The sequence below is a fragment of the Artemia franciscana genome, chromosome 9, assembly GCF_032884065.1.
Source record: "Artemia franciscana chromosome 9, ASM3288406v1, whole genome shotgun sequence".
In the NCBI taxonomy this organism is placed as follows: Eukaryota; Metazoa; Arthropoda; class Branchiopoda; order Anostraca; family Artemiidae; genus Artemia; species Artemia franciscana.
Window position 1 is genome coordinate 1,068,112 of NC_088871.1, and position 25,922 is coordinate 1,094,033.

General features: G+C 35.0%; 1 protein-coding gene across 3 annotated transcripts in view; it reads right to left on the reverse strand.

The window, feature by feature from the left end:
- LOC136030856 (monocarboxylate transporter 3-like) overlaps positions 1-25,922 on the reverse strand; it is a 120,128-nt gene that overhangs the window by 38,042 nt on the left and 56,164 nt on the right. For all 3 annotated transcript variants that reach the window (XM_065709912.1, XM_065709914.1, XM_065709913.1), the window contains 3 exons: positions 22,177-22,362; positions 12,013-12,185; positions 6,677-6,900 (listed from right to left, as the gene is read on the reverse strand). In XM_065709912.1, coding sequence (XP_065565984.1) covers positions 6,677-6,900; positions 12,013-12,185; positions 22,177-22,362 — 583 coding nt within the window. The remainder of the gene's footprint in view (positions 1-6,676; positions 6,901-12,012; positions 12,186-22,176; positions 22,363-25,922) is intronic.

Sequence of the window (25,922 nt, forward strand, 5' to 3'; positions counted from 1 at the left end):
TTTGTGACATTCTAGGACTGCTTGGTCGATACTATGACCCCTGAAAAAAAAAAACAACAAACAAACAAACACGCACCCGTGATTTGTCTTCTGGCAAAAAATACGAAATTCCACATTTTTGTAGATAGGAGCTTGAAATTTTCGCTATAGGGTTCTCTGATACACTGAATGCGATGGTGTGATTTTCGTTAAGATTCTATGACTTTTAGTGGGTGTTTCCTCCTATTTTCCAACATAAGGCAAATTTTCTCAGGCTCGTAACTTTTGATGACAAAGACTAAATTTGATGATACTTATATATTTAGAATCAGCATGAAAATTAGATTCTTTTGATGTATCTTTTAGCATCGAAATCCCGTTTTTTAGAGTTTTGTTTACTATTGAGCCGGGTATGATAACCCGGGTATGAACTGTATGATAATAGTGTACTTCATTTTTTGATATGATTCTAGTTTTAGGAGTTATGAGCTATTTCAATTTTTATTATGGGGGCTGATCGCCTCTTACTAGATTGCTAGCTACCGCTGCAGCCCGGATGTTTTTCAATCCAATGGATTATCCTTGCTGCTGAAGCCAAGGAGCAGTAAGTTTCCTACATAGGGGTTTTGGACGAGGCAATTCTAATAGCGTATTTTGTGTTTCAATCTGACTATATTTTAAGGAGTCATGTGCTATTGTATTTCTTAGTATGTGGCTTGATTGTCTCTTAGCAAGTTGCTCGCTGCCACTGCAACCCAGATTTTTCTAATGGCGGTCTTTTAATGATAATGTGGAGAGCCTCAACAACGCGTGGCAACTGCGCGCCCCAATTTTTCTCTTGTTTATATCTTGTTTTGAATCTCTCGAGGTTTCTAAATTTCTCTTTATTTTATTTCTGAAATTCTGGAGGTGTTCCGGGGATAACTCAAATAGCCTAAAAATTTCTTCTTCTAGTTGAAAGCTTTTGCATAATACCTCGGAAAAGCCAGTTTGTGCCTTGTGATTTAACTTGGAATGCATCATTGACATCCACGCAAAAGTTTTACTCTTTCTCTAAATTCTACTTTATTAAACAGTAAATAACTTTAGCGTAAAGACCGGGACGTTGAGGGAGGAACATCCCCTTTCATACACGGAGTAATTTCTGTTCGTTTTAAGTTTTAATGTTGCTCCTTACTTTCAGTTAAAAAAACTTGTTTTTTATTCAATATCTGAACGTTTTTGAATTAATGCATGTTTTTATTTTGGCTCTCCGCAAAAGGAATAATTAAAACGAAATTTGCGTATTATTTTTTTTGCTAAAGCTTTCTCTTAGTTTTGATCAGATTTTATTAGTTTGATTAGTTTTGATTTTGATCAGTTGCCCTCCAATTTTTCGGTTACTTAAAAAGGCAACTAGAATTTTAATTCTTAACGAACGTAGTTATTAGTAAAAGTATACATAACTTAAAAATTAGCTTACGTAACGAACTTCTATATTCGTATATTTTTATTATGTATATGAGGGGGCTTGCCCCCTCGTTAATACCTCACTCTTTACACTGAAGCTTTAATTTTATCCCAATTCTTTAAGATTGACCCCCTGAATCACAAAGGCTGTAGAATAAATTGTTGAAATTCTAAAAATACTTTAGCGTAAAGAGCGAGCTATTTAGGAAGAGATAGACTCCCCATATGCGTTATAATCTCTTTTCATTTTAAGTTTTAATGCTGGTCCTTGCTTTCAGTTGAAAAAACTTTTCATATTTATATTTTCATTGTTTTTTAAAAATAATGCTAGAAAATCCTGCACCCCCTTCATGGAATTTCTCTTCTCCCATGACAAATTAGAATGAGCCCTCTCGCCACATTCTAGGACCATTTGGTCGATGCGATCACCCCTGGGAAAAACAAGAGCCAAGAGCTCATATGGCACTTGTGACGAGGCAAAAAGAGCTAAGAGCCCAAAGATCATAAGGTATGAATGAGCTCGAACAAAATTCTATGAATCAATAGACTGATTTAAAAGGGAAATAAGAGGCTTTATCAAAATTCATTAAGATCCGATCAACCACTCGTAAGTTACAAATACCTAGTTTTTTCTAATTTTTCCTCTCCCTTTAGCCCCCCAGCTGGTCGAATCTGGGAAAACGACTTTTTGTGCAGTCAATTTGTGCAGGTCCCTGACACGTCTATCGATTTTCATCGTCCTAGCACGTCCAGAAGCACCTGACTCGCCAAATCACTGAACCCCTGCCCCCAACTCCCCCAAAGAGAGCAAATCCAGTACGGTTCCGCTAATCACGTATCAAGGACATTTGCTTATTCTATCCACCAAGCTTCATCCCGATTCCTCCACTCCAAGCGTTTTCCAAGATTCCCCCCTCCAACTCCACCAATGTCGAAGATCTGGTCGGGATTTGAAATAAGAGCTCTGAGATACGAATTCCTTCTAAATATAAATTTCATCAAGATCCGATCACCTATTCGTAAGATAAAAATACCCCAATTTCCCCGTCTTAAATTTTTGCGACCAACAGACAGACAGAGAAAGCAAGTTAAGTAAAACGTGGTAAAAAAAAACTTTCTGACGGAAGTAAAGAGCGAAAATGAAAGTTAAAACTAACAAAAATTACTACTTCGCAGTTTATGCAACATATATCTGCAGTATTGACTCGTAATATTTCGCTAAATTTGCAGAATTCTAAAAAACTAGCGCTTCACTGAAAACTGATCTTACTTGAAATTTTGTGAGAATTAAGATTATATCCTAAAATTTACCGAATTCTTGGCCAGTACATATTGAGAGCCTTATGAATTAGTCTTTTATTTTCTTGAGTATATTTAAGGACTTGTCTGCTCCTATATGTATTTTTGTTCCGTCGATCTTTCTTTTTTTTTAAGAATTTTTAAACTTTTGGTTTCTATGTTTTTTGGTTTTTTATGTTTTCTATCTTTTTAATTAGCTCTTTAATAGACTGCGCCAATCGCTGCAACCGTGATCTAAAGCAAAGTTGAACAGCAAACATTTGTTTACTTTCAGTGAGAGATATAAATTCGGTCCAGTTAATCTAGATTTTGACCCAGAATAAATTGCACGGCCAATCACATAATATTTGCATATTTTCAGTGGAATTCATTTTTGCTCCTTATAGAATTAAATAAAAAAAAACAAGTTTTTTAACTGAAAGTAAGGAGCGACATTAAAACTTAAAACTAACAGAAACTACTCCGTATATGAAAGGGGATTTCCTCCTCAACGCCCCGCTCTTTACGCTAAAGTTTGACTCTTTGTCACAACTCTACTTTTTAAAACAATAAAAAACGTTAGAGCAAAGAGCAGGGCGTTGAGGAGGAAAAGCCCATTTCATATATGGAGTAATTTCTGTTCGTTTTAAGTTTTAATGTCGCAAGACATAGTTATTAGGTTTTTCGACAATGGTGAATAAATGGCTATCTCAGAATTTTGATCCGGTAACTTTTGGGAAAAATGAGCGTGGGAGGGGGCCTAGGAGCCCCCCAATTTTTTGGTCACGTAAAAAGGGCACTAGAAATTTTAATTCCCATTAGAATGAGCCCTTTTGTAACATTCTAGGAACACTGGGTCGATACGATCACCCCTGGGAAAAAAAACAACAAACAAACAAATAAACACGCACCCGTGATCGGTCTTCTAGCAAAAAAATACGAATATCCACATTTTTGTAGATAGGAGCTTGAAACTTCTACAGTGGGGCTCTCTGAAACGTTGAATGCGATGGTGTGATTTTCGTAATTCTATGGCTTTTAGGGGGTGTTTCCCCCCTATTTTCTAAAATAAGACAAATTTTCTCAGGCTCGTAACTTTTGATGGGTAAGACGAAACTTGATGAAACTTATATATTTAAAATCAGCATTAAAATACGATTCTTTTGATGTAACTATTGGTATCAAAATTGAATTTTTTAGAATTTCGGTTACTATTGAGCCGGGTCGCTCCTTACTACAGTTCGTTACCACGAACTGTTTGAAAGGCTTTCTTGGTAATGCCAAGGCGTCCAACATTGTTTTCTCCTATCCCAAAAGCATTCCCCACCAGCTTTAGTCAAGCTTGGGCAAGCAAGACTAGTCCCACAAAAGATACCCAGAAGTCCCTAGCCATAAGCGGCACTTGATCCTCAGAACCGTTACTAACAAAGAACGAAGCATCACAAGTTCAGGAAAATTACGAGCCTGATTTTGGCAACCATGTTTGCTTCAGTCCATCGAATCTTGGCAATATATTACAAAAATTCTCTGCCTCATGGTCAGACACTGGGCAGGGCGACCAGTGACTAGACGGTGGCCAAAATTAGCATGCCCCTATTTGTGTCTACTATACTCAGGACCCATTACGAGAAAGTTGTCACCACTAGCCCTTGTTGCTATAATAAGTATTCTTGTACGATGTACGCGAATAAAGAGGTCATGATATCTTCTTGGACGACAGCCTTATGATTTCAGATATAAGAGCGACGCGGTTACCTTCTAGAAAGGCGAAAGTGACAAGGTAAAGGCATTACTATTTGAAAACTCGAAGATCGATATTTAATCGGTCCGGCTCTTAGTATTGAAACTCAAAGAGAGGTTTATAATCCATGTTTCAATAGAAGAAGAAAACAAACATGTAGCTTGGACTGCGACATGACCAACCTCAATGAACTCGCTGAGAAACATTGGGGCTGAAAACGCCATCGAAAGAACAATAGATCTTGGCAGTAGCGGGACCAGTACAGTGAGCTGTGCTTGAAAAAGCTGACAAAATTACGGAAGGAAACACCATCCTTAAGGAAAACACCATATAAAGAATGCTAAACTATGCTTATTTCCCAGATATTATACAAAATTCTCAGAGGTATATTCCTCATTATGGCTAAATAAGTAATTCTACCTAGAAGACAGCGAACCACAACCAACAACGTTGCCCAAAAAAAAAAAAAAAAAAAAAAAAAAAAAAAAAAAAAAAAAAAAAAAAAAAAAAAAAAAAAAAAAAGTCTCGGGCAAAAATTTTTTATGATTTTTTTTTTAATTGTAATTTTCATTGCTAAGTATTTCGTAAAAAGTTACTTGTACTCAGATTAATTTGAAATAACGATAAAAATCTTTGGATACATTAAAAAAGATCCTAGAGCTCATAATAAAGGACACCCCATTAAAACAAAAATCTAGACAATGCTTCAACGTCGAAAATGCTAGATTGGAGATTTACAGTACCACAAGCTGAACACGTTTTTGCACTGGCAACTTATTTCCAGTGCACACTAGATATTATAGACTAAAACATACGCACTTGATTTCTTATATATACTGATAAACCCTATATAATATATATATATATATACATGATAAACTTATATATATATATATATATATATATATATATATATATATATATATATATATATATATATATATATATATATATATATATATATATATATATATATATATATATATATATATATATATATATATACATATATATACATATATATTTTTAGTAAAAGTCAGGATTACAAAGGCCCAATTACCCAGACACCTTAATTACTCAAAAGATTCCAAAAAATTTGACCCCCTCCGTATCCTAGAATTGCTCAGTTCTTCGCCATAAGCCTTGTCTACATAGTCTAATTAGTATCACCATACTCAGCAATATCCATCTTACCGAAATCAAGTTAATAACCTTACGTAGCTACTATATTCACTCCATTGCCTTTCTTGAGGAGGGGTTTAATTTAACTTACTAATATCACCTTTTACTTCCCTTTATCTCTTTCAATTGTGCATAATTACTTAGAATAGTTGCACACAGACCTGACATTTGGGGCATAGAACGGGGTTGCATTTCTATATCCAAATTTATTACATTATCTGATTTACTGTAGGAGAAAACGGTTCCATAATCGTTTAAAAAAAACTTCTTTTACAAAGATTGCAATGCTGTGGTAGGGGAGTGGGATAGGATACCCTTTTTAAGTAGGTACTAAATTTGGTTCAAACACCAACAACTTAGAAGAAATTGAGCGATCTTTTCCAGGAGGCTTATGATCAGAGCCATGGAGATATATCAATGGCTTATGGCATATGGATTTTGCAAGCCCCTTTCCAATATTGTTAAGGTCATTTAGCTTGCTCAATGTTTCCGAGTTCTAAATTTTTTATTCTGGTTTTAGTCAAACTGATGTGGTACATCACAAGTATCACCATACGCCATAAAATTGTAGGAGAAATAACTAAGTTAAAAACAACTAAAATGGCATTATATCGATAGGATTTTTGTTTTTAGTTAGCATAGGAAACAATAGTTGTATTTTGATTTTGTTTTTTCTTTCTGGAAAACCTCATACTCTCAATGATGTTCGTCTCTTTTCTAACAGAAAAGAGCATAAGTAATTCTGTTTTGAACTTATTTAGGATTTAAAGAGTACAAGAGTAAGAGAGAAATAGATAGAATATATGTAAGCAATTCAATATAAAGTCAAAGTATGCTTTGACTTTAGCTTAATAAAATGCGAAAAAAAAAAGAAACGGCTGGCACAATCATTAGATGCCCATATTAAAGAAACTACATAATACGTTATTAATGCGGCATAACGCGGCTTAATATGTACCTTAAAATGTACTTGTAAACTTGTTTTCTAACAAGGAAAAATGATTCTTATAATGATGAATTAAAAAAAAAACTAACTTCATTGCTTACTTATTTTGGGGCAGGTTCGTGAGACTCCTACTATATAAAATATCTTGTCTATACATGACCCCATAGAGGCTTTGCTGAGAGTCTTGACGCGAATTTGCTACCGACCGGCTTCGAAGTTTTTGCAGCGTCCCTTCACTCCCACAATCTGATTCATTCTCCTGTTCAGGCACTGTAAGGTGTGGTGAGCTTGACGTCATTCTGCATTCCTCGTGAAATGAACCCGACTAAAATGAAGAAAAATCAAATCATAATGATTAGCATGGTGTCAAATTTCTCTCTGGCTGTGTGTCACTCACACACTTTGGGAGAGTTCAAGTCCGTTCAGACAGAAGAAAAATAAAATCGAAGCTCAAGTCAAATGATTCTTTTCTTTTTTTCAAAACTTTTTTTTGAACATTCAAACTTCAAGTATTCGATTTAATTGTACAACTGTGGAAATAGGACAGAAACTACGATTTATAAGATAGGTACTGAATATCAACGGAGACATTATTATTTCATAGAAATAATTTTGCTATTTTGTTTAGAATAATTTTGGCCCCAAATTTATTTTTCCTTTTGGTTATAGGGGGCTTGAAGTATTGAACTCTCCCAAATACAGTCGTTATTATTTCGAAGAATAACCAAAATGAATCTAGGTTATTCTAACTTACCATGTAAACAAAACCAATTATTTGCGACAGGAGGGGCAAAATTAAAAGTAGAACAAAAAAAAATATATATATATAAAAATGAAAAAATTAGGGGAGGTACGAGCACAAAGGCCCCAAATTCTTGCGCACTTGAAGGATTTGGGAAATACTCGATGCTGATATTGATTGCCTAGTAGAGGAAGATCAAACTTGCTATTTTAAAAAGTTTCATAAGATGATTCTGACAAAGTTTAAATAAATTGAAAAGCATTGTAAGTCTAAGTCAACTCGAATTCTTCATTAATACAATATTTTCCGTAGCGAATATATTGAATGAGTAATACAACAGTAGGCCTATTTTTTTGTACGAGCATATTATACACTATGGTTTTAAAATATCAAATACATATTCTAAAGATATAAAATACAACAGTATACATAACATCAACGGAACCGTTATTAATCCAATAAAATTACATTTATATATCAGTTACTTAAACTACTCCCTGTGACTTCTCGACTTATTCAAGATCCTGCATAATAGAATATACTAGGGCATTTGAAAATACCCTGTGTTTTTATTCTGTATTGTTAAAAACACTTTGTGTTAGGGTATTCTATACTGTGTTTGTAAATATTTCTAGTTATCAATGCAGCTTTACTTCGTCTGTTCTACTGATCTGTTAGTCTATTTTATTATACTGTTTTTCTTTGTTATATTAGATTTATTGTGCTTGCCATTGTTGAGTTACGTTTACTTATGTTTTTGCTTTGTTTATTAATTTTTTCTCTGTGCTCTACTGTTTATACTTTTGTATATTTGTGGGTAATAAATATTATTATTATTATTATTATGCTATTATAGCCGTTTAGTTTTGAGAAGTAACAACAGAAACAGAACAAAATACTCGGTATTACTACTCTAACGCCACCAGCATACGTGGTGCAGCTCCACCAGTGCAACTACTAATGGTACTAGGGCGAGGTATCGTGGCCGAGATGGGCCATGGGTTCTACAGTTCTTCCCACACTGAAATTATAACCTGTGTGGGTACCACAAGTGTACTACCTGTCTGAGAGAGGAGTAAATACCATACAACTTGGCCTGGGCACACGTCCCAACACTTGGGAACAGCTAATTTGCCCTATTCCCGTTCTGATTCTAAAAAAACGGACACGGAGGCAAGCATTAACAATAAAAGCAGGCAATCTTTTCATTTTTTTTCTCTTATCTAATTGCATTTTATAATTTAATCTTTAACTTAAACTTAGTTTTTGTTCCAATTTGTTCCATTTATTGTTTTTATTTCATTTTTATTTGATTATCTTTAGTTTGCAACTTCAATCTTTTAAATTTCTAAGAAAACAGGAACTAGAACAGTAAAACAGAATCAATCCTTACTTTAGAACTACGCTTATCAACTTTTGGTTATTATTAACAACTGAATATTAAAGATTACCGAATCAACAAAAAATTGGGTACTCGTTTCCCGGTTCCTCCGAACTGTTATGGTTCTTCCATACAAGCAGGCAAGCAGTATGATTAAATAGACAATTCTTTTAATTTTTATTCTTTCATCTAATTTTATTTTTACAGCTTAATTTTTAGTTTTAATTTAAACTTATTTTTAGTTCCAATTTATTTAATTTATTACTTTTTTTATTTTTCTTTATATAATTTGCAATTCAAACCTTCACGTTTTTGTAAGAAACCTGAAAAGGCACCAGTAAAATAGATACAATCACAGTGTTTACTTTAGAACTATGCTATTTCGGTTGTTATTAATAACTGATGCTTAAAGACTGCCGAATCAACAAAAATTTGGGCACTCGTTTCCCTACTCTACAGCAAATTGCAATGGCCAAAAGTTAAGAGCAGCAACAGAATAGAGTTTCTGAAATAACATTTAACAAATTTTGAAAGTGAATTAGTAAACTTTTTATTAGAGAGCTATTCATGCTTTACCAGAACTTAAATCTCGAATTCCATTCCCCAATTTTAGTTTTTGAATAATTTGCTTTTGATGTTGTGATTATTTTGAACGATGTTTAGAATTTTAAAAAAAATTTGCGTCAGTCTAGTATAAAAGAACTTTTTTTAAATGTGAAAGATTATACTTGACGCAATGTAGCTTGACTACTTAAAATTATCTACGTAGCGTAAAAGCTGCTTAAGTCACCTGAAAAAAAACGTGCTTTGTCGGTTACTCAACTTTTCACATCTACACTATATGAGTCATTCTTACTAAAGATGATTAATGTAACTATCTTCTCAATGACTTTTCTCAGTATTAATTTATTTCTAATTTAAAGGAATTATAGTCTTTTCACACTACATCATAGGCCCTTCCACCCTAGGATGACTTAAGACTTTACGTTACGTTGAAACAAATTTTATCCGCAACCTAGGTAATACCAAATAAATTTTTAAAATAAACGAATAAATTTTTCCCAAAAACCTTTTGTACTGTGATCAGAGTTTGGGTCTCCATCTCTATTTCAAGCTTTTAATACTTGATTAGTTTATTTATGATAATCCTGATGATTTTCAACAATGATTACGATCGTTTTATGGATTTTTACATTAGTCTAGTGCGAAAGAAATTGGTTAAGTGTGAAAGGTTGTACTTAACATGATGTAATTTATCCACATAGTATAAAAATTACGAACGTGTTGAGGAAGCCACTATTTTTCTTTTCATTAATTTTTCAAACCTATCTCGTACTCTGTACTCAGATTCCGAAGTCGAAATAAAATTTTCCGGGGTTTTAAGGTCAAAGAATACAAAAACAGTTTTTTCCTATATGGGAATAGAGACAAAACACGTAGTTTATGACAGAGCAGAGACCCTAAAACAACCTTAAACAGACCCTAAAACAGACCCTTAGAACCTCCACAGCCTTTTATACTCAAACTACTCTCGTTGGTTCATTATAAAAGTTATTATAAAATAGATTGAGTAATTATAGGAGGAACTGCTAGTGAAGGACCACCACTGCCATCTAAGCATTGTTCACCCTATGTTGATTAAAGACATTTTTGGTGACTACATCCCACCTGTGCAAAATTAAGCGAGTGTTTACGGATTGTGGAAACAGAGGACATGCAGCGTTTGGCGCGAAATTTCAAAAAATCACCAGCTTCGCAAAGAACTGATGCTGAATCACATTGCCCATTCATAGATCGAATTGGGTTCATAGATCGAATAGATCAAATAGACCTTATCTTTCTTTATTCTGTCTCTTTGTGTGACCATTCATAAATGGAATTTTAATCGATACTATCCAAATGTTTTCTGTGAATTATTACCTTTGTTCTCTTTCACACCGTACTCTTGAATTTTTGTTAAATAGATGGGTAAGAAATAAATTATTATCAAACAGTTCGTAGTAACAAACCGTAAGTAAGGAGCGACCCGGCTCAATAGTAACCAAAACTGTAATACGCGGAATTTTGATACCATTAGATACATAAAAATAATCAACATTTTATGCTGATGTTAAACAGATAAGTTTCATCAAGTTCAGTTTTATCCATCAAAAGTTAAGAGCCTGAGAAAATTTCACCAACTTCGGAAAAAAGGGTGAAACACTCCCTAAAAGTCACAGAATCATAGTAAAAATGACACCATCAGATTCAGCGTATCAGAGAACCTTATGGTAGAGGTTTCAAACGCCTATCTGCAAAAATGTGGAATTCTGTATTTTTTGCCAGATCGTATTGACCCAGTGGTCCTAGAATGTCGCGAGAGGGCTCATTCGAACGGAAATTAAAAGTTAGACTGCCCTTTATAAATGACCAAATACTGGAGGGCAACTAGGCTCCCTTCCACGCTCATGTTTTCACAGAGTCACCGGGTCAAATTTTGAAATAGTCATTTTGTTTAGCATAGTCAAAAAGTCTAATAACTATGTCTTTGAGGACGACTTAATCCCAAACAGTCGCGGGGGAAGGGCTGCAAGTTATGAACTGCCTATTGTTTGCATACAGTATTGGGTATTAGGAAGTTTACATACGTTTTCAGGGGGGATTTTTTTCTCGTAGGAGTGGGGGTTTTGGGGGGAGGGGTTATATGGGAGGATCGTTCCATGGAGGAATTTTTCATGGGGGAAGATAATTTTCCGTGAATGAGGCGCCGGTTTTCCACCATTATTTAAAAAACAATCAGAAATAAAAATGAGTTTTTTCAACTGAAAATAAGGTTCAACATTAAAACATAGAATGAACAGAAATTATCACTTAAACGAAGGGGTTCACCTCCTCGTTAATATCTCGCTTTTTACACTAAATTTCGAATTTTGTTCCAATTCTTTAAGAATGACCCCTTAATCGCAAAAGCTATTTAATTATAATAAATAGCTCTTTCGAAAGTACTAAAAATACTTTAGCGTAAATAGCGAGGTATTGACGAGGGGGCGAACCCCCTAACATATGCAATAATTTTTGTTCGTTTTAAATTTTAATGTTGCTCCTTACTTTCAGTTGAAGAAAAATGTTTTTTTTTAATTATTATTAGTAGGCATCAAGATATGTGCTTATTTCATAGAACTTACGTTGACACACATAGTTTTAGTTGAAATAAGAGTAGTAGCATTTCTTCACTAAGAGATCCCTGCAATATATTTATCGAGTTAAAATAACTTTCAAATCGAAAAAATAAATAGTATATTTAATAGTACCTAAGCTATTAGAATAAATAGTACCTTTGATGATCTTGTCGATCCTTCAAAAGGCACTTTCCCGTTTAAAGTCTTTACTGGTAAAAGCTGCTTATCTTCGTGAGAGTCTTTTAAGACATTTAAGGGCGTATCCTTTTTTTGTACTGGTTCCAAAGGCCGAAAAAGGGCACCAAAAAACACGTTGTTTAGACATATTCCTAAAAAGAATAATCCAAAATAACGACGAAGACCACACTTCCTTTCAATAATAAAAACAACAAAGGTAAAATAATGAGAAATTGGTCTAAGACAGTGAATTTTTTCCTGAATGGATATTTCGGATCGATATCTAAGAGCTGTCTTCAGCAAAACAAAGATAAGTGTAAAATAATAATTACAATAAAATATGTGAACTCAAAATTTTAGTATTAATAGTCACGTATTTTATTGTACGCCTCATTATACCTATCTATGCTTTCCTAATGACGGCTCTCAGATATAGAGCCGAAATATTCATTTAGGAAAATTTACACTGTTTTCGAATAATTCCTCTTTGTTTTACCTTTTGTCGTTTGTGAGAATAATTCAGTAATGTTTCCTAGAAACGGCAATTTCTTTGCAACTATATTTTGTACCGAACGCCACTTGCGGCTTTGTCATAGGGGTAGCAAGAATTCCCTTTTATTTAAAAATAGTTAAACGCATAAATAATAACAAACAAAATGATAACAATAAATAATCAGATGTAAGTTAAGTTTATTCATAAGAATAAAATTTAAATACATACCCATATAGTGATTATAATGAACGGAAAACAAAATCAACAACAGAATAGTGTTACAACATACACGTAAATAATAAAATAATAATAAATAGATAACGAAAATTATTAGTACAATAATAGAATGAAATAAATGGTCCCTCGTAAGGGCCGTTCATAAAGATCCTTACAAGCCAACTGAAGGTTAGTTTGCCTTTTAAGATATTGAAGTGTAAACCAACAGAAGCATTAAAACAATAACAATGCCAAAAATTTTTCGTATGTATACTGATTCCGTGTACACATTGAGTTTTAAATTTCCAAGCATTACAAAAATATAGAAACGTCAAAATTGTTTTTATGTATGCTTATTCCGAGTACAAATTGAGTTTTAAATTACCATGCATTAAAACAATAAAAACGTCAAAGATGTATTTATGTATGCTGATTCCAGGCACACGTTGAGTTTTAAATTACCAAGTATTAAAACAATAGAAACGTCAAAGATTTTTTTTATTTATGCTGATTCCGAGCACACAATGATTTACAAATTACCAAGCATTAAACCAATAGAAACGTCAAAGATTTTTTTTTTTATGTATGCTGATTCCGAGTACACAATGAGTTTTAAATGACCAAGCATTAAAACAACAGAAACGTCAAAGATTTTATTTTATGTATGCTGATTCCAAGCACACAATGAGTTTTAAATTACCAAGCATTAAACAAGAGAAACGTCAAAGATTTTTTTTGTATGCTGATTCCGAGCACACAATGAGTTTTAAATAACCAAGCATTAAAACAATAGAAACGTCAAAGATTTGTTCTATGTATGCTGCTTCCGAGCACACAATGAGTTTTAAATAATCAAGCATTAAAACAACAGAAACGTCAAAGATTTTTTTATGTACGCTGATTCCAAGTACACATTGAGTTTTAAATAACCAAGCATTAAAACAATAGAAACGTCAAAGATTTTTTTTATGAATGCTGATTCCGAGAACACAATGAGTTTTAAATAACCAAGCATTAAAACAACAGAAACGTCAAAGATTTTTTTTTTATGTACGCTGATTCCAAGTACACATTGAGTTTTAACTTACCAAGACTAAAACAATAGAAACGTCAAAGATTTTTTTATGTATGCTGATTCCGAGCACACAATGAGTTTTAAAGAACCAAGCATTAAAACAATAGAAACGTCAAAGATTTTTTTTTTTATGTATGCTGATTCCGAGCACACAATGAGTTTTAAATTAGAAAGCATTAAACCAATAGAAACATCAAAGATTTCTTTTTATATATGCTGATTCCGAGCACACAATGAGTTTTAAGTTACCAAGCATTAAACAATAGAAACGTCAAAAAAAATTTATGTATGCTGATTCCGAGCACACAATGAGTTTTAAATAACCAAGCATTAAAACAATAGAAACGTCAAAGATTTTTTTTATGTACGCTGATTCCGAGCACACAATGAGTTTTAAATAACCAAGCATTAAAACAACAGAAACGTCAAAGATTTTTTTTTTTTATGTACGCTGATTCCAAGTACACATTGAGTTTTAAATTACCAAGCATTAAAACAATAGAAACGTCAAAGATTTTTTTTTTGTATGCTGATTCCAAGTACACAATGAGTTTTAAATAACCAAGCATTAAAACAACAGAAACGTCAAAGATCTTTTTATGTACGCTGATTCCGAGCACACAATGAGTTTTAAATAATCAAGCATTAAAACAACAGAAACGTCAAAGATTTTTTTATGTACGCTGATTCCAAGTACACATTGAGTTTTAAATTACCAAGCATTAAAACAATAGAAACGTCAAAGATTCTTTTTTATGTAAGCGGATTCCGAGCACACAGTGAGTTTTAAATAACCAAGCGATAAAACAACAGAAACGTCAAAGATTTTTTTTTATGTATGCTGATTCCGAGCACACAATGAGTTTTAAATAACCAAGCATGACAACAACAGAAATGTCAAAGATTTTTTTTTTATGTATGCTGATTCCAAGTACACATTGAGTTTTAAATTACCAAGCATTATAACAATAGAAACCTCAAAGATGTTTTTTCTATGTATGCTGATTCCGAGTACACATCGAGTTTTAAATTACCAAGTATTAAAACAATAGAAACGTTAAAGATTTATTTTATGTATGCTGATTCCGAGTACGCACTGAGTTTTAAACTACCAACAATTAAAAACAATAGAAACGTCAAAGATTTATATTATGTATGCTGATTCCAAGCACACATTTGAGTTTTAGATTACCTATTTTACATAACTACAACGAATTCCCTTGGGTGATTTTTGACAAAAAAAGGAGAACACACAACAGAAAGGAGTCGACCTCGACGAATTTAAAAGCTCTCGACAAATGTGAGAGCTCTAGAGGTGGGTTGAATCCCTGTAATCACAAATACAGAAGTTAGTGTGTTCTGAAGTTAGAAACGATTGTTTCAAACAGGTAGTAACAGAATATCAGAAGATGGCTGACGTCGCTATTTTCAGGAATACGTAATTCGGTATTTGTGGCGATAAAAATGGTTGAGGATATGCGTTAATTTAATTGGTTGTTGGTTTATTAGTTTTATTATTTTTTTTTACTAGAGGTAATCATACACAACTAGTGGTCATAAACTATCTTGAGGGGACTCATTCGAAAGCGAATTTGAAGTCATACCGTCTCTTTTAAAAGTAAATGAGGTTGCGCACCCCATTAAGTGCTGAAGTCAACTACTTTCTGACACTGTTTTGGGATGACAAGGGCCAGCAAAGGGCCAAATACTACCAAGCATACTCTGGGCTAGTGTAGATAAATACTAAATAACTGTCAAAGCACAATTATTCAACTTTCGAATTAAAAAAAAAATCCTATGTGAATTGCGCATTCGTCTCTATACAAAAAAAAAAGAAAAAAAAGTGGTACATGAAACTATCAAATGCTGCGAACAGAGACTGTGTATGGGTAGTATTCCTCAACGTGTTAAATATAATACTAACACTCAAACTCAGTAATTCTTCTTTTATTTGTATAGTATATTCTTCATTCATAATCAACCCATTTTAGTAAATATGCGCTTAATTTTTAAACATTTTAAGGTTGGGACAGAGAAGCTTGCTGGGACGTCTCTTCAACTATCTGGTTCATGGGGATAGATAATTCTCTTTAAAAAAATTTTTGGCAGAAAAACGATTGTCAGAAACCCAGCCAGAGCGAGGACGGTCATACTGGAGCCACAAATGGTACAATAATTTGAATTTTCACCAAGTTTCAACTAAGCTCGGATTGCTAGACCAATGCTTTGTGACACCACGACGTACACGTTTAAGAGGTATAGCGGCTTTTCTGCACCTCGCAGGGCATGGCAAATTCGTGCAAAATAGATATCTAGTAACACCCGTATTTCTTTTGCATCAGCTTGCGGGTTTCTCATGAGCAGATGGATCAGAAAATGAATTTTGTGTAGGATAGTAGACAGAAGTCTAGTAACTGTTGCAAAAAAATCACCTTGGATGTTTTCCAATTCCTGTAAAATTGGGCCTGGGGCTGATGTGGTAGTGGGTGGGAGTAGACTGAGCAGCTGGACAAGAAATAGATCAGATATTGGTCTGACAGTTGAAGGTCAGTAACGACTTAAACAGGGGACGCTTGAAGATTTGCAGAAGAAACTGGTTAAGATTCGACACGTCACTTGAATGGTGTGTGTAAGTGTAATCAAGATCTTTCAGCAAGATAGAATACCAGACAAAATAGAATTACGCAAGAACGAGCTCCATTATGCCAAAGAAGGAGCAAAAATAAAGTTAAACAATCTTCCAAGCGTAAAACTACCACAAATCAAATTACAATAAATAACCGAGTCAAACTCGAAAGGAGCAAAAATTAACATGAGTAGGTCTGATAACACCTATGCCTTCTCAAGACCAGAACACAATTTACGCTGTACTGAAAACCAAATACGTTTGAAATGTTTTCACCTTTTTTACTTTCATGAATGAAAAATTATCAAAACCATAACGAAGAAATGTCAGTATATGTCAATGTAACTGACAATCAACGGATTTTTTTTTTAATTAATTTATTTATTTTTTAAAGCGCTTGGAAGATTATATGACTTTATTTTTGCTCATTTTTGGCTTAATAGAGCTATTCACTTCTCTTTGAAAAACTTATCTTGTGGAAAAAAATTTTAAAATTAATACTCAAACAAAGGCCTTGGAATCGCAAATCAACAAACTTTCATATCAAATCTAATATTCGAAGAGTGAAACAAATTGGATTATTTTTGCGAGTACACTACCTTGGCATTATTATGGGCAGCGCAATAGCACTGCCTACGTAAAGAGCGACGTGGGCGCAATAAGTAAAGCACAATAAGTAAAACCAGGGCACTTCGTTACGAAGGAGTTGTAGTAGAAACTTCAAAAAGGACTCATTCTGATGGAAATTGAAAGGGCTAGTGCCTTTTTTAATAGTCGAAAGCCATTGGAGGGTAACTACCCCCCCCTTCCAAGCCCGCTATTTACCCTAAAACATCCTATCAAGATTTTCAGAGACCCATTTTGTTCAACATAACCGAAAAATCTGGAAATTATATATTTAAGGTTAACACCCCCCCCCCCGAAGCTCTCAGGGCAAAGGCTATAAGTTATGCCCTGGGGGCAATTAAGGTATATATACAAAGGGTGATCGTATAAACCTCGGAGGGAGATCATTGCATTGGTAACCAAAAGTTCTAGTGCCCTTTTTAAGATTCAGATTGATCGGAGGGTGGATACCCCCTTCCACATCTCACATTTTCCCGAAATGCATCTGATAGAAATTTTGAGATGGTCTTTTGTTGTCTTAGAAACTTCAAAAAGAGCTCCTTCGATTGGAAACTGAAAGGGCTAGTTACCCGTTTTAATAGTAAAACTGAAGAACAACTAACCTACTACCACGTCGAACATTTCCCCAAGCCCGTCCGATTCCAAGATAGCCATTTTGTTCAACATAATTGAAAGGTATAGGGAAAGGTCAGGGCAAGGGTTGTAAGTTATGCTCTGGGGGCATGTAAGGTATATACAGACACAGTGATCCTATAGTCTTAGGAGGGGGCTCAATGGATCGTAATCAGAAGTTCTTGTTTCCTTTTTAAGATTCAGTGGTCAGAGGGTGGATACACCCCCACACCTCGTATTTTACCAAAATGAATCTGATATTAATTTTGAGATGGTCATTTGTTGTCAAAAAAATTTCCCAAACACATACGATAAAAATTTTGAGATAGCCATTTTGCTCAAAGTAATTGAATGGTCTGGAAATTATGTGTTTGAGGGTTGCAACCACCAACAGCCCTCGGGGTAAGGGTTGTAAGTAAATTTAGAAAGAGTGATCGTATAACCTTTGGAAATGGCAAATTGGATTTGTAATCAGAAGTTCTAGTGTTCTACCCCCCCCCCCCCACTCCTCGTATTTTCCAGAAATGCATCTCATTTTAATTTTGAGATGGCCATTTGTTGTCGTAGAAGCTTCGAAAAGGGCTCACTCGATTGGAAATTAAAAGGGCTAGTGCCCTTTTAATAGTCGAAAGTGATTGGAGGGCAACTACCCCCCACGCCCACTATCTTCCCAATAACATCAAATAAAAATTTTGAGATAGCCATTTTGCAAAGATAGCAAATAATGTCTTTGAGGATGGCAGCCCCCCCCCGTCCAGAGCCCTCAGGGCAAGAGTTATAAGGTAAAGCCTGAAGGCATATAAGGTGTATACAGAAAGGGTGACCATGTAGACTTTGGAGGGGGGCTCATTGGATTTATATTTAGAAGTTCTATTACCCTTTTTAAGATTCAGATTGAACGGAGGGTGGATACCACCCACCACACTTCGTATCTTCTCGAAATCCATCTGAAAGAAACTTTGAGATGGCCATTTGTTGTTCCAGAAACTTTGAGAACATCTCGTTCGATTGGAAATTGAAAGGGCCAGTGCCCTTTTTAATAGTCAAAAGTGACTGGAGTGAAACTAACCCCTCACCCACCATTCCCCAAACACATCTAATCGGAATTTTGATATAGCCATTTTGTTCAACGTAAATGAAAGGACTGGAAAATATGTCCTTGAAGATGACAACCCCCCCCCCCCAAAGCCCTTAGGGCAAGGTCAGTTATGCCCTCAGGGCATACAAGGTATGTATAAAAAGGGTGATTGTATAAACTTCGGAGGGGGCTCGTTGGCTTGGTAATCAGAATTTCTAGTGCCCTTAAGTAAGAGAATTATCGAAGGACAGATAGCCTCCATCCATCCAAGCCTTGTATTTTTTCCTAGTGCATCTGATAGAAATTTTGAAATGGCCATTTATTGTCGTAGAAACCTCAAAAAGTTCATTCGATTGGCAATTAAAAGGGCTAGTGCCCTTTTTATTAGTCAACAGTGATTGGAGGGCAACAGGCCCCCTCCCACTACCATCAATACCTAAAACATACCTAATATAAAATTTTGGAAAAGCCATTTTATTTGATGTAGTTAAAAGGTCTGGAAATTAAACTTTTGACAACCCCCATACCTTTTCATGACCAGAACGTAATTTGCAATTTACTGAAAAAAACATGGCTGTGGATTGTCAGTTTAGTATACATATACTGATAAATATTCCTTAAAGTTTAAATAATTTTTAATTTATTTAAATTTAAGAACATTTTAAATGTATTTTGTTTATTTAAATTATACAGTAAATAACCGAGTCAAAACACAAACGAGGAAAGATGAACATGAATTGGGCTGACAACCCCCATACCTTCTCAAGAATTTGCACTTTACTGAAGAGAAAATATATTCAAAATGTTTTCACTTTATTTTTACTTGTTAAAAATGTTTTTACTAGATATATGAAGGGGGAGTCCTACCTCTGCACTCCAATTACAGCGCAAGCGTCTTTGCTCTTTTTAAGAGTAACAAGAGATTGGAGGGCAAGGAGCCCTTCTCTCAAACCCTTTCATTTTCCAAACACATCCAGTCAAAATCTTGAGACAGCCAGTTTGTTCAGTATAATAGAACGGTTCAGCAGCTATGTCTTTAGGGAAATTAGGTATGTCAACCCCCCACAATTATGCAATTGGCCCATTATGCTTTAAAACTAAATGTTTCTCTAAAAACAAATAAAAAGGCATAGTGCTAAATGGTTGCCAATAAGATACGTCAGCAATATATGGAGAACGACTGGGGGTATTAAGTTGAAACTTTTGGGGATACTACTATTTCTTCTGCTCTTACAATTTATATAAATAAAAGAGTATAAGTGAATCCGGGTTGTCGCTATACAATTGTCGCTACTGATCCACGTAGGGAAAAGAAGCTATTAGAGTTACTTCAATTCAAGTTAATCATTGTCCTCATTGTCTCATTGACAATTATATTTATTATCATTTGTGGGGGGTTTAATTCGTTTTTAGTTTAGTGGGTTTTTTTTAATCTTGTGCTGAGGACGCCTAATTTAGATACAGGACGAAATATCCGCGTTATTTTAGTCTTTCAGCTCTTTTCTCTCTACTGGCCGCAGTCTCGTTTTAAGTTTTTTTTTTGTTTATCTCTCTTTGTTGTTTGTTTCCATGGCTGGCCAGTTCGGCTTAAGAACTTTCATAGTTGGTTATCATATGATTGCTCCTACCTCTCTCTGTAAAGAGCCAATATACGATTGCTTTAAGCGAGTATTCAGCATAAGATAAAATTGTTAAGGACACTAGTTAGTTTGATGCACACCTCCCTCAAAAGAAGTTCCAATTTCCCTTGAATCCTTCCTTAAAACCTCCTCCCACTCCATTCGGAAACGACCAGCTTTCGCAGACATTGGGACAGAACCACATTTTTCGTACAGCTTACTGTTTAAAATTCGGTCAGTCAGAAGGGTGCAAAACATAATACGTAGACAAATCCTTTGTTGTGCCCACTTTTCAGAAACCTACTTGACCACTATCATCACTGTAGCTTCCAATATTTTAATCTTGGTTCGCAGACTTATCTTCTTGTTCTTCCATGCTTTTTTTCACCTGTGAAAAAAGTAACACAAACACTGGGTCTTGGCTATTCTAGTTTTAATGTATTCACTGTATTTACATCTTTACTAATAACAGTATCTAGAAAAGTGAAGCTGTCCACTTGATTGGTCATCTCGTTACCCAAACATCACCTTTTCATCTTCACTTATTCCTAGCCTTAGTGACTTAGTCTTATTCTTGCACCATGAACTCTCAATAGCTCCAAAAATCATTTTGCTATTGTTTTCATCGGTAAAATTCTAGTCAATTGACTTATTGCTATCTCGGAAAGGATTTAGGTTAGGAAAATGAAACTTTCAGGGATAGGTCTACAGGCTAAAATATGCCCCGGGAAGGTATTTTAAAGTACCCACCTCTACTCCTTCTCCCTCTAGAGGGCCCTGAAATTTGCCTACATGACAGGTCTATACCTATTGAAATTTTGACAAAACAACATTTTACCTTAATTTTCAGTTACTAGTTGCTTTTTCTCTGCCTTTAGTTCTGAAAATGCAATTCCTGTTATTTGAGTGGAATTTTGAGCCATATCAATGTTTTTTTTCAAAATTTAGGAAATGTATTTGCATATCTTTAAAACCTTATAAAATGGAATTGAGTAAAGTTATGAGAGTGAAAACAATTTTGTTGTACTTCAATTAAGCAGAAGATCTATTTTGTAAGGTTTCACTTTTATAACACACATATTTTTTAAAGGTCATCAAAGGTCAGGGCCCTCTAGAGGGAGGAGTGGAGGTAGTTACTTCAAAATACCTTCCCGGGACATACTTTAGTCTGTAGATTCATCCCTGAAAGTTTCAATTTCCTAATCTAAACCCTTTCCGAGATAGCAAGAAGTCAATTAATTTGAATTTCACCGTTTTCATCTAAAATACTCAAATCATGTAGGTCAAGGAGACTTTTACTTTCCCACTTGGTTCTATTCTCTCCCATTGCCTTTGCCATGTTCCTTATAACAGTCGTTCCCTAGGACAATTTGACACAATATGCTACTGGTATAACTAATCGAACACTTTTAAAGTCAAAATACCAGTCTCTTTTTACATTATTGGATTTTTAATACTTATACGGAAAAACTTTGCAATAGCTGACTCAAATTCAAGTTAAAATTCAAGTGCAGCGGCCTGACTCAAATTCAAGTTAATTAATTCAACTTAGCGTTAGTAATTAAAAAAATATAAACGTTACAATTGTTTAACCTTTCCTAAAACCTCGGAAAAGGGAAACAGAATAGCTGCTGGTCAGTAATTATTCGTGTCCTGGAATTCAAAGAGTTATAGTAGTTGTAATATGAAATCAATTTTTTACATTCGTTACTTTTTCAAACATTAAAATTGATTTATCAAAGATCCTGTTTCGGTAATTGGCCACCCTCTATCATACCTCTTAAGCTTTAAGATTACCTGAAAGAATGAGCATTGCTCCTTTCCATGAAAAGTTCTGGACAAGCCATTCAGTAAGGGGTGCAAACAGAAAAGTGCCGATTCCAGAGCCACAAACTGCAATTCCAGTTGCAAATGATCTTTTCTTGTCAAAATAGCAAGTTACACTTACAATAGCTGGTAGATAAATGAGACCAAAACCAAATCCTATAAAAACAATAAATAAATTAATCTATAAGTATCCAATTAATATATAATAAATAGCCAACAGAATAATGCTACAAATGCCAATAAATATAATCTTATTAGCCAATAAATACTATTTATAATGTGTTTTGGGTATTATAAAACTTTCATGGGTGATTGAACACTACTACGGTATTGTACGCAGAGCTAAGGACTCTGTTCGCTCTGACAGGGCTATAATCGCTCTGCTCTACGAAACAATTTGGCCAATAGACAAGTTCATGTCTCATAGTCTCTTACTCCAAGTTTCTCCAAACTAATTCTTTTTTTCTATTTCCTCAACAAGTTTCAATAATATTACCCAACAAAAAGACAAGGAGCGCCAAATCAAGACTATACAAAAAGATCATGAAGCTGAAGAAAACTGAATTTGGGACAGTCTCACAGCTGAGACCAAAGCCAATTCCTATCCAAATAATAAATATAATAATCTATAAATCGCTGATAGATATATAATAAATAGCCAACAGAATAATCCTATAAATACCAATAAATATAATCCTATTAGCCAATAAATACTATTCATGGGGTGTTTTAGGTGTTTGAAAACTTTCATGGGTGTTTAAAAAATCACAGGCCCAAAATCAAAATTATACAAAAAGATGCATGAAGCTGAAGAAAACTGAATTTGGGACAGTAAAATCAACTTTCTGGAATTCTTGCCTGAAATCTTATATGAAAATTTGGTCTAAGGTTCCCGAAGAGGTATGTTTCAAATAAATCGGACAACACATGACCCCAAAAAAGTTTATTTAGACTTCTGTGGCTCCGTGGCTCGTGGTCACTCGCACTCGATGAAGGTATTATAAAACTTTCATGAGTGATTGAAAACTTTTATGATATATGTTTGGGTGTTTCATACAACGGTTTTGTATGCTGAGCTCAGGACTATAATTGCTCTGACTGTATGAAACAATTCGGCCTATAGATAAGTTCATGTCTCATAGTCTCTTACTTCAAGTTTCTCCAAACTAATTCCTTTTTTCTATCCCCTCAACAAGTTTCGATATTATTTCCCAACAAAAACACAAGGGGCGTCCAATAAAAAATTATACAAAAAAATGCATGAAGCTGAAGATATTAAAATCGACTTTCTGGAATTCTTGCCTGAAATCCTAGATGAAATTTTGGTATAAGGTTCCGAAGAGGTATGTTTCAAATAAATCAACACATGAACCCAAAGAAGTTTTTTTAGGCTTATGTGGCTCCGTGGCTCGCGGTCACTCGCGCATACTGACGGTATTATAAAACTTTCAACATTTTTTTTTTATATAGACATTTCAAAAAGGCGATGAAAAGCTACTCACAACTTTTCATAAGTTATATTTCTCAGATACAGAAACATTATATTTTCAATTCGATCTTCAGACAGCGTGTTATACAGTGTCAATTTAAAACTGCCCTAGCGTCAAAAAATGGTGATTTTTTAATTTTAGATTAGTATAGAACGTTGAATTATATATTCAAAACCCAAGATCAAAATCCTGTATATCTTCTAGATTTCCGGGCAATAGATTTTGTATATCAATTATGACATCCAAAATTCGACTTTTTTATTCTAAAACTACGAATTTTGACGGTCCTTTTACGTTTATCGAGTAGTATGGTGGAAATTAAGCAAAAGATAACTTCTGCAATATCTCAAATGACTTCGTAGTTGAAAAAAATTAACATCGTTGTCATCTGGCATCAGTTCTTTTTTTTCTAGCACTTACTTACTTACTCAGACTTAGGTCCTCCCACGCCTGAGGGCGCATAAGGCAGCAACAGTGGTTCGCCACGACGACCTGTCCTGAGCCTTCGACCAAAGCTCCTCCATCGAAGACTTCGCCAGCTTTGCCTCCTTCTCTAACATCCTGCCAACGGTCATTTTGGGTCTCCCTGACTTGCAGAGGCCAGGGGGTATCCAACACCATATGTCATGAGGTAGCCTTCCATCACCCATTCGCACCATGTGCCCCCAATACATCCATCGTCGCTTTCTAATGGCATCGAGGATGGGGGTTTGATTTGTCATGGTATAAATCTCATCATTTCTTATTCTCTCAGTCCAATGTATATTCAAAATAGATCTTAGGCAGTTACTATCGAATGCCCGTAGTCGTTCTCCTAGTTGCGCAGTGACACTCCAAGTTTCGCAACCATATGTAAGGACGGAGAGGACATTGCTATTACAAATTCTGAGTTTTAGCTTCTGGGAATATTTGCTATTTCTCCAAACATTTCTGAGACAATTGAAGGCAGAGCCAGCCAATGCTATTCGGCACAAGATTTCTCTTTCAGGATTGGCATCTTGCGTAAGAATGTTGCCGAGATATTTGAACTCTCTCACTACTTCAATCTCCTCATTGTTGACCAAAAGTCCCTCAGCTAAGTCAGGAATGACCGCATTTGACATTGATTTAGTCTTGTTAGCGTTTATGGGGAGTCCAACAGCATTTGCCACACGCCCAAGTTCATTTATATTGTGTTGTATAGCTTCTGATTCATGAGCGAAGAGTGCAATATCGTCCGAAAAAACACCATCATGAAGGGTTCTTAGTGGGTTTAATTGTAGACCCCCACTGAAGCTACTTCCACGAAGCACAAAATCTATGACTATGGCAAATAACAGTGGCAATAGAATGCAGCCCTGCCTTACACTCGACTGAACGGTAAACCAGTCCGTTAGGCCACCCTCGGTTTGTACTGCGCACATAATATCGAGGTATAGCGCTTTAATTATATTTACAATTTTAATCGGAATCCCGTAATGTATTAAAATTTTCCACATGGTCTCGCGGTGTATCGAGTCGAAGGCCTTGAGAAAGTCAATAAATACTGTGAGTAGTTGAACCTGCCATTCATTAAATTCTTCGAGCAGGACTCTCAGGCTAAATATTAGATCACAACACGATCTGTTTTGGCGGAAACCATGTTGTTCATCTCTCAGAACTTTCTCCACTTTACTTTGAATTCTACTGAGAATAATTTGGCACAAAACCTTGCTGCCAACTGATTGTAAAGCGATGCCTCTCCAATTATCACATTTAATCTTATGTCCTTTTTTGAAGAGTTTTACAATTACTGCCTTTGACCATTCACTCGGGACTTTTTCATCATCCCAAACACGTAACAAAAGTTCAAACATGGGCACTGCTAGGGCGCTTCTACCATATTTCAACGGTTCTGGGGGTATGCCATCGTTACCGGCTGCCTTTCCGTTTTTCGAAGTCATAAGAGCCTCTTTTACTTCACTCAGCAAGAGAGGTCCGGAATATATTCCAAGATCAAACAGTGTTTCTTCAGGGATATTTAAAGAAGTTATGGGAGGCACCTGATTTAATACCTCGGTGAAATGTTCCATCCAACGTCGGTTTATGTCATCCATCTGGGTTAATAAGATGCCTTCTTTGTTTTCAACTTGGATTGAAGAAGCCTTCGAAATACCCACGAGCTCCTTCGTTATAGCGTACACAGTACGACTATCTCCCCGCCTGGCGCCTACTTCAGCCTGATCAGCCATAGTTTCGAGGAACACT